At 54.9% G+C, this 9,960-nt stretch overlaps 1 protein-coding gene across 1 annotated transcript in view; it reads right to left on the reverse strand.

Moving 5' to 3' along the window:
- Window positions 1–1,912: 1,912 nt before the first annotated feature.
- GNPAT (glyceronephosphate O-acyltransferase) overlaps window positions 1,913–9,960 on the reverse strand; it is a 19,643-nt gene continuing 11,595 nt past the window's right edge. Inside the window, 11 exon segments of the mRNA XM_006758639.2 lie at window positions 1,913–2,198; window positions 3,301–3,362; window positions 4,120–4,213; window positions 4,288–4,387; window positions 5,606–5,746; window positions 6,642–6,721; window positions 7,703–7,945; window positions 8,108–8,331; window positions 8,950–9,080; window positions 9,200–9,390; window positions 9,743–9,769. Coding sequence (XP_006758702.1) covers window positions 2,155–2,198; window positions 3,301–3,362; window positions 4,120–4,213; window positions 4,288–4,387; window positions 5,606–5,746; window positions 6,642–6,721; window positions 7,703–7,945; window positions 8,108–8,331; window positions 8,950–9,080; window positions 9,200–9,390; window positions 9,743–9,769 — 1,337 coding nt within the window. The 3' untranslated portion in view covers window positions 1,913–2,154.

The following is a 9,960-nucleotide window of genomic DNA, read 5'->3' on the forward strand; positions in this document are numbered from 1 at the left end:
TAATAACCACACTGGGTATTTCAGCTGAACACAAAGAGTTATAATTTGTCTTTTAAGATAACTGGAAACTTGAATTTGATTTTTTTAAAAAAATTGTAATCATTCTGTGCCACTTACAGCTTCTAAAATGATATTGTTTGCGACACATCCTGTGTGGCTATTTGATGCTGGGTACATAAAATGACCCTCCTGAAGTCAAACCTGAAATGTGTGCGCTCCGATATCTAGATGGTTGCTTCTTCGTGGAACGGGCTGCTCTTTAGAGCTGGGAGTCAGAATTTCCTTTTGTTGACATGAACGTGCTCCTTGATCAGAGCTGTAGCTGAAGGACGCATGCTCCTGGCCATCAGTCTGTGGGGGAGGTGGGGTGGGGACCACCGAGATGAAGAGTGTATGTACCTTTGTGCCAGGAGAGCCATTACATGGCCGCTCTTCAAAGGGGGGCAAGCTCTTCTCCCCAATTCTTGTCTCATTGGACTCCGAGTTCTAAAACTTGAATGCACTTAGAGTGTCCGAATGTAGCGCGTGCTGCAATCTACCACTGACGGGTTGATGGCCGCCTTTGCTGGCCTCACAGGTAATACTGTCACTTGTGCTTCGAGTCACAGACTTGATTGCCCTCATTCCTGTTGAAAAAAGACACCCTGTGGAATTAAGTCTCTCTCTTTTTTTGTTTTATTAAAGCCTCATGTCACGTAAGTGCAGAATACTCGCTTATTTTTGTTTAAAATACTACCTAGAGTGACATGATCCGCATTTGTATTTTGCAACTTGCTTACCTGGGAGTGGGAGTTGGGACTTGACATGCAGTATGAAGTCGCCTATGTACATTTTGCCTATTGGAATGGTGTGATGAGGAAGTCTGAAATGTTTATCAAAATAAAGCTGACAGTTTTTCTTACACTGGATAAAACTGGTTGCTATTACCATGTTCTGCTATGTCTCTTTCATCACGATTTATGTTCTTGTTATTGAAATAGAGTTTTAAAAAAGATTTTTAAAATATGGTTTATTGATTTCAGAGAGAGGAAGGGAGAGGGATAGAAACATTGATGAGAGAGGATCGAGCCCGCCCGGACTGGGACCTCTTGGTGCACAGGACTAGGCTCAATCTACTGAACTGCGGGAGTTTTTTTATTTTTTAAGGAAATAAAAATTGGCCCTGGCCAGTTTGGCTCAGTGGATACAGCATCAGACTGCAGACTGAAGGGTCCCAGGTTCAGGGGCATATGCCAGGGTTGTGGGCTCGATGCCCAGTAGCAGGGTGTGCTGGAGGCAGGCAATGATTCTCTCATCGATGTTTCTGTCTCTCCCTCTGAAATCCTCTCTGACAGCAATAAAAATATATTTAAAAAAGAAGAAGAAGAAGGGACCTGGGGACACCTCAGGGCTGCCATCTTCCTTCCTCCCTCCCTTCCTTCCCCTCACCTGAGGATATTTTCCCATTGATTTTTAGAGAGAGTGGAAGGAAGGTGGGAAGAGAGAGAAACATTCATGTGAGAGACACATAGATGATTGCCTCCCACCAGCACTCCTCCCGGTTCATAGGTCGGCGCTCAACCACTGAGCCACACCGGCCGGGCTGGGTTTTTACTTGCAAATTTGGTGATGTCCATGTGACCAGAAATATGCGACAGGACTTAACGCTTGTTTGCATCAACTAGCCTGTGGTGACACTGGTTTCATTAAATGTTTCACTTGAAGTCGCCATTTCCAAGAACCTCCCGACTACGTCCGGTGGGGACTCACCGTATCTCTGTGGACCGTGTCCTTGTTTGGGGTGAGAAATGCCAGTGACACGCGTCCCGTGGCTCTCCCAGCCACAGCCTCTAGTGCGATGTCGCGCTAAGTCAGAAATCTGTAGAAGTTAGCACGGGTGCGGGTGCGGGTGAGTGACAGGCGCTGGGCTTTGTTTTCCAACATGTTTCCAAAAGGTTATTTTATTTTAAAACACACAGAGTTGATACAAATGCCTTTTAAGTCCTGTGGTGGGTGGAGATGCCGCCCGAGGCTGTAAGCGGTGCCCTTCCTCCCGCGGAGCCTCGGTCTGGGTCCTGGGAGGAGGAGAGAGGCTCTTGCTTCACGCCATTGGCTGTAAGAGTCCTTGGATGACAGTAACTGTACGGCCACAGTCCCACAGCTGCTTGGCAGTCATTAAAGTTTTGCAGTTACTGGTTTTCCTACTGGCGTCTTACAATCTGCGGAAGAAAGAGACAGCTCATGACGTGACACTGAGTTGATGCTCATGCGATGTTTCAGCCACAGGCAGAGAGAAACAGCTGCCACTGTGCAGTTTACAGGCGGGCTGGGGCCCTGGCCCGAGGGGATTAGTGCCCTATGAGGAGAGACACCGGAGAGCTTGCTCTTCCATGCGCAGAAGAGGCCTTGTGAGCACACGGGCCTGTGCAGAAGCAGCGTCATTGCAGAGAGGGGTGGGCACAGCCAGCGCCCTGGGCCAGGGCAGAGGCAGGAGGTGAACCCGGGCACGTTTCCTGAACTTCCAGTCCACTACGGCCTCACCCATAGGACACTGGCTTCCGTCATAAGAAATCAATCCCATCGCCTCGCAACACGAGGTCTGTGTCAGTTATCTGCCCCTCTTACCCTCTGCCCTCTGCTGCCCCCTCTCCTTTCACCACATGCCCATCCTGCCTTCCCCTCATCCCAACAGGCACCACGAAAGCTCCTCCCCGCGGGTTTGACTAAGGTACCAAATAGGCTCGGGCGCAAAACGACAACTGGAAGAATCCTACTCCGTGACCAGAGCGTTGGTCAATGTCGTCAGTTTTTTCAAATGCTGACATCGCCCGTCCTAACACTACCCGTCACTCCTATGAGCAGTGTCCTCTCCCTGCCCCGGCCTTGATCTCTGCTTAGGTCCCTCTACTCTTCCTGGAGCCCCTACACGCCCTGCCTTCCTGGCGGGACCACTTCTCTGTGAGCTGATAGACCTGCTGAAGGGTAAGGGTTGGGTGACTCTCCAAGGATCAGAGAGGTGCGTGCTCGACGCCCAATGCCAGATGCAAAGGGTCCAGATCCCGGACCGAGCGGGCAGGCGGGGGCTGACCACCTTCTACGTCTGAGCTGCCTCGTTCACACTTGTGTTTTCTCTGGTCATTTTCCTCGCACTTTCTCCTTAGTCTCCGTGAGAAAATTCTAGGTGACATAATAGTTCCCTGTGTATATTAAGACTCAACTGTCCACTTTGGTACGTGTCCGTGCCGCAGCACACTTCCTTGTTTCACTCTGTGTGGGCAAACGTCACGCGGAAGCCGATTGCACTTCATTGAATGTACTCACCAAGCATTTCTTGTAGCTTTGCTGCGGCGGCTTCGTTCACATTAAATACACAGTCGTTATTTCTAAGAGAAAAAGGAACAGCTCTTACTGCATAGACTGGGGGGAACTGCCACCTTCACTAGACACATAGTAGGACTATCTTCTCTACATAGTAGGACTCTCTCTCTGTTAAAATACATTTTTTATTGTGGCCAGTGTTACAGGTATCTCCCATTTCCTCCCTTTCCCCCTTGCACCCAGCCCCCAGATCTTTGCCACCTACGCCGTGTCCATGGCTGTGCATATATATAAGGTCTTTGGTTTATCTCCTCTCGTCCAGCAAGGCTGCCTTTAAACAGTTTCCTGAAGGTCAATGTTAAGCAGCTGGAAGGCTCCCTGCTCCTTCCTGTCCTCCCTGGCTTCTGCTTCCTCCTCCGGCCACTTGAGAGACACGCTGGGAGAGCTGACCCCTAAGCATTATCGTTCTTACATCCATTCACTCAGAGAGTCCGTATCTACCTCCCTACACACTCGTGTGTGCTGATGTACTGTCCATGTATGTGCATGTAAATGTACACACACCACACGACACTCCCCCAATCTTTCCTGTAACTTATGCATTTCAGTGGTGGGCCAACGCCCAACGCTGGCTGGCAGCACCTTCTCCTTTGCTGCACATCCTTCCATTCTGCCCCGCGGTGTGCGCAGTGTCACCCACCCTGACGTGCTAAAGGGGAGGGGATGAGGGAGCCCAGTGCGTGCGACTCGATCGGACATTCCTGCGTGGCTCTGGCCTCCGCTCATCGTTACCCGTCAGCACCCGCGGGAGCCCAGACTTACACCTTCTTCCTCTCCACCACGCCCAGCCGCACCAGGGCTGCCAAGGCATTTTTCTGTACGTCCGAGGACAGCACGTCGTAACACTGCGAGGCGCCTGCAACAGAGGGGAGGCGTGAGGGGCCGCTCTGTTCCCAGCGGAGGTGGCCAGCAGCCACAGGCGGGACTGACCTTCATCGAGGAGCTGGCTGGTGAACGTCCTGACCCGAGCCAGGTACTCCTTCTCCGTGAAGCAGTCTTTCTCCTCCTCCAGGAGGTGTCTGCAAATGATCTGCATGGAGGAGGACGGGGGGCTCAGGAAGAGGCAAAGGGCGGCCAACACGCAGCGCAGTGGACAGTCCCACGCCCCCTGCGGAGCCGAGGCGGCACCCCGAGCGTGGCCGCCGCACGCAGAGCCCTGGGCACACGCGGGCTGCGGGTGCTTTTCCTTGTTTTTGTTTAGTTTTTTCTTTTTAGGCTCCGGGATTCTCAGGAGCGCTACTGAGCTGCTATCACTGCTCACAGGTAGGAAACAGGCTGCAGTAGTGTGGACACTGATTGAAACAGACTTTCTCACTTTCATGGTGAAGTTAAGTTCATTTACCTTGTGCTGCTAGGAAAAGAGGGGCCAGGCTTTTGTAATTTTTTTTTCTCTAAAACCTGCTAGACCCTAAGATACTTGATGATTTCTACCAGGAAAGGTAGAGACAGAATTTATCCAGTAGCTAAGGGCAGGGCTTTTATTTTTTTATTTTATTTTTTAAAAAATATATTTTATTGATTTTTTTACAGAGAGGAAGGGAGAGGGAGAGGGATATAGAGTTAGAAACATCGATGAGAGAAACATCGATTTAGCTGCCTCTTGCACGCCCCCTACTGGGGATGTGTCCGCCAACGTGGGCATGTGCCCTGACTCAGAGCAGGGCAGGGCTTTGAGCACGGAGGCCGGCAAGGGCCACCTCCCTGACCGCAGCAGCCTCGCCGGGCAGGCGGCCGTGCCCTCAGCAGTGCTGAGCTCAGAGCCACAGACAGGCGGGGCCTCTAACGTTTCCATCCCCAACAACCCGCCTCCCCTGCATGCGGCGCTCTCCCTGCGGACGTGCACAGCAGCCCCTCCTGACTCGCTCCCGAGAGCTCCAACTTCAGCTACTTGCACTTGAACTTCTCCTTTCCCTTCCACTGACTGTACCAGGCAGACCTTGCGTTTACTAAGTGCCGACTGGGTGTCAAACGCCGCGCTACAGACTGAACCCACACTGTGGGGCAAGCATGGCAACACCTGGGCGAGGCCGTGGTCACAGGAAGACTGTGCCACTCAGCGGTCCTCCCGGTCTGATGGGACCCAGCCGCCGCCTGTACGCAGGGAGCAGGGTCTCTCTCCCCTCGCGGGCGAAGCCCCTCATCCCAGGATCAGTCTCCTGGTCTCCCGGGCAGCTGGGGAGACACCTGTCCTTCAGGCCAGAGTAGTAGCGGGTGGGGATCTTAGATGCAGCTTCTGGAAGTCACATACCTGGTAGCACTCCACAAACGGCCTGAAGAGTTCTATTAAAAACTCGAACACGGGCTTTCCCTCCTCTATCACTACAATGTCCTTCGTTGTCACCTGAATGGTCTCGCTTTTACAGAGCAGGTAGCAGCCTTCTTCAAAGTCCTGGGGGGGGGACAGACGGACCCGCTGAGTGAGGACGCGCCGCCTGTGCGTGCAGCCGGGGCGCAGAGCCGAGACGCCAGCTCAGCCCCTCCCGAGGCTCCGGCTGTTACGCGGTGGCCACGGAAGCACTGGTTCCAAGACTCAGCCCGAGAGGCACCACCTGGGTGATGGCTTTTCCTCCCCTTCGCGGACACGCTCCTCCGAGAGGAGGGCACAGCAAGTCCTAGAACCTCAGGCCTGACAGACGGACCCGCTGAGTGAGGACGCGCCGCCTGTGCGTGCAGCCGGGGCGCAGAGCCGAGACGCCAGCTCAGCCCCTCCCGAGGCTCCGGCTGTTACGCGGTGGCCACGGAAGCACTGGTTCCAAGACTCAGCCCGAGAGGCACCACCTGGGTGATGGCTTTTCCTCCCCTTCGCGGACACGCTCCTCCGAGAGGAGGGCACAGCAAGTCCTAGAACCTCAGGCCCTATGCGCCAAAGGCCCCGCCCCCTCTCCGGAGTAGTGCCCAGAAAGCCCACCCCTCTCTCCCGGGCTCCCCACCCCACACTCAGCTCCAGCCTGGTCCCTCACCAGCTGCTGCCCTGCCAGGCAGGACCACACTCTCTGCTCTTAAAGCAAAAGGCTCCCTCATGCCAACAGCTGTTACCAGGAACAGGCGTGCGGGTTGGTAAACTTCCAGCAAGCTCAAGTTGATTGATTTGCAGTAGCTGCACTAACCGTTTAAAGAATGACCCTCTTCTTACCAAATAATCCCTGTTATTGATAAATTTAACCCAGAATCGAACTGGAGTTGGCTGACTTTAAGCCGAAGGGAGGGAAGACCCGTCTGTGACGGTGCCCGGCCTCCCCAGGACTCGCACTGCACGCGCTCGCTCCTTGGCGGCAAAGATGTACCTTCACTGCGTTTCCCGGAAGGAAGATGAACTCGTCCGACAGGACATCACGCAGGAAGCGGAAGGAGCAGTAGACGTCCTCTGGAAAGGCATTCGTTGCAGAAAATCAGCACCTGGGAGTGGCGAGGAGTCCAGGACACTCCGAACGCAGCTTCCGAGGCACGTTCCCGCCCTCGGGGATGAGAGGGGAGGCCCCAACGAAAGCGACCCCCAGCCCCCTGTGCCCGAGCGCCAGCTGCGCCCCGCACTTCCAATGGTGACTCTAGACGGCAACCAAGCCTCCGTCCAGGGCCGGGGCACCGCTTCCTGCCGAGGGCCACGTGGAGATTAACATCTTTCTCAGGCCACACAAACTCACCCGCTGGAGTCAGCCCGTCGTTTGGTCAGACGTGTCATCAACCGCCCGTGCGGCCTTGGCAGGGCCAGACCAGAGGATCTCACAGGCCTGCCCAGCCCCCGCTGGACGTCCCCACCCCTGCTCCAGGCAGGCAGTCTGGGCTGAGAAGCCCCACTGCTTAGACACGAGGGACCGTCCCTTTACCGACCCCGGCAGAGGAGAGAGATGGTTTCTTCATCCCTCTACGCCCCTGGTTCCACCCTTCGCACAGGCATGCACGCGACACACTAACAGAGGACTCTCTCTTGTTCTCCTGACACGTAGCGCCACCCGCCCGCCACCCAGAGACGTCCTGTCTGCTGTGCCGTGAGCGCGCTCAGGTCCTTCCAAGTCCCCAGCTCCAGGCAGATGGGCGTGTATTCAGGGACAAACCTAACTTCCGCGTGCACGGGCCCCGCTCCGGGCTGGGGTGTGGGCTGCACAGGTGGGAGGAGGGGTACGAGGCCCAGTGCTGCTCCCTACACAGCACGGAAGGGCCAGGCCTCCTCCCCGGTGCTGCTCCCTACACAGCACGGAAGGGCCAGGCCTCCTCCCCGGTGCTGCTCCCTACACAGTGCTGCTCCCTACACAGCACGGAAGGCCAGGCCTCCTCCCCGGTGCTGCTCCCTACACAGCACGGAAGGGCCAGGCCTCCTCCCCGGTTCCAGACCACGTTCCCGAGTTACCTTTCCTGCCCCCGCCAGCCACCTGCAGCGCCAGAGCCACCAAGGAGGGCCGGACGAAGACGTTGAGCAGCTGGTTCCTGTAGGCCGAGCACATGAGCAGCGTGATGTGCTGGTAGATGAGGCCGTCCACCACCTCCGAGTCCCTGGCGTCCACTTTCAGAGCCACGCGGTCCCTGTCGAGGCTGACGATGTTGGAGTGCAGGAGGAGGCTGGCCTGGATCACCTCGTCAGCGGGTTCATTGTCTACACACAGGACAGTTGGTTCAGGCCAACGGCGAAACGCAGGTGGGGTCCCTGCTGGGGGCCTCAGGCCTGCGACGCAGCGGTGCTGGGGGTGTGGCCTGTGGACTCAAAGGCCGGGTGCTGGCGTGAGGTTCTAGCAGCCGAGCAATGACCCCTACGTACCGGGCCACATGAGGAAGCCCCCGAAGGCCAGGGTTAAGCCCTTCAGCCACAGCGTCTTCTCCATCAGGGCGTCGAAGTCCATGGCCGGCCGGTGCTGCAGCAGGACGGTGGCCACCAGGACCCACGGGCTCAGCACCAGGTTCTGGATCTGCAGGAGCTGCATCCTGTAGGCGACCTCAGTGACAAAGGCTTGCGTGTCCTCCGACTGCTTCTGAGGGATGTACCTACAAGGGAGAGACAGAAGCAGTTACAGACAGAAACTCACCCCCGTTCGTGACACACAATCCTTTCTGGGATCCAGTCACACTCAGCACACCCCATGCGGGTCCACCGGGTCCATCCATTCGCTGGCTGGCACCCCTGTAGCTCTCCCCACTTTTAAGATAGTCGGGTGCTGGCTCCCCTGAGAAGAGCGAACAGTCTGCCTGCGTATTTGACATATACATCCTACAGCTAATCGTTTCTGCCAAGCATATAATTCTTCTTTGAGGCTTTCCACTTCCCTGATGCATGACCTCAAATAACCACATTTGTAGTCAAGAATCACCATTCAGCCCGGCCGGTGTGGCTCAGCGGTTGAATGTTGGCCCAGGAACCAGGAGGTCGCCAGTTCAATTCCCTGTCAGGGCACATGCCCAGGTTGTGGGCTCCATCCTCAGGAGGAGGCAGGAGGCAGCTGATCCATGATGTTCCTCTCTTAGTGGCATTTTTCTCTCTCTATCCCTCTCCCTTCCTCTCTCTCTAAAAAATCAATAAAAAGATATTTTTTAAAAAGTCACAATTCACACTTCCAGCTTTTCATCCCTGTTTCTAACGCGGTTATGAAAACACCAGTCTTGCACCTTGGGACCAGGTTATACGGGCTTCGGCTCAACCTCCCAGCTGCCAGAGATCGAAGCGACACGGGGTCTCCGAAGTACACGTGGATGCTGCCAAAGTTTTCCGAGAGAATCCTCCTGGCTTTCAGCAATCCCTAACAGCATCGCAACAGGGGGAGGAAAACCAAAGAAGCAAATGAGGAAACTGGCTGAGCTGTAAGTGAGCATTTCCCCTAACTCCCAATAAACGCAGGCGTGGCCATCCTTTACGTACGGTCGTCGATTCCTTTGGCTTGGGCACCCCTAAAAGCTCATACACATAAAGGGTTTCTTCCAGTATCTTATCATAACTGATGCTAATTGGAACAAGGTAGGTGTCAAAAACTTCTCTTTTGAAAAAAGGTTCCATCACAATATTCAGCAGACCTGCAAACAAAGGGAGAAACGGCCTTCAGGTATATATACCCCAGTTTGGGGGCTGGCCTGTGGATTCAAAGGCCAGGTGCTGGCGTGAGGTTCTAGCAGCCGAGCAATGACCTTCAGGTATATATACCCCAGTTTGGGGGCTGGCCTGTGGATTCAAAGGCCAGGTGCTGGCGTGAGGTTCTAGCAGCCGAGCAATGACCTTCAGGTATATATACCCCAGTTTGGGGGCTGGCCTGTGGATTCAAAGGCCAGGTGCTGGCGTGAGGTTCTAGCAGCCGAGCAATGACCTTCAGGTATATATACCCCATGTTTGCAAACACGGCACGTGCACAGGAAGACGCTAAGTGCACAGGACACACTATGCCCATAAATACAAGCAGTTACGCTTAAAGAGTTCCCCTCATAAAGAAAACAGTATCTTGCAGAAAAGGCGCCGCCGAAACCGGTGTGGCTCAGTGGATAGAGCGTCGGCCTGCGGACTGAAAGGTCCCAGGTTCGATTCCGGTCAAGGGCATGTACCTGGGTTGCGGGCACATCCCCAGTGGGGAGTGTGCAGGAGGCAGCTGGTCGATGTTTCTCTCTCATCGATGTTTCTAACTCTCTCTCTCT

The sequence above is a fragment of the Myotis davidii genome, unplaced genomic scaffold (genome assembly GCF_000327345.1).
Source record: "Myotis davidii unplaced genomic scaffold, ASM32734v1 scaffold295, whole genome shotgun sequence".
NCBI classification, from domain to species: domain Eukaryota; kingdom Metazoa; phylum Chordata; class Mammalia; order Chiroptera; family Vespertilionidae; genus Myotis; species Myotis davidii.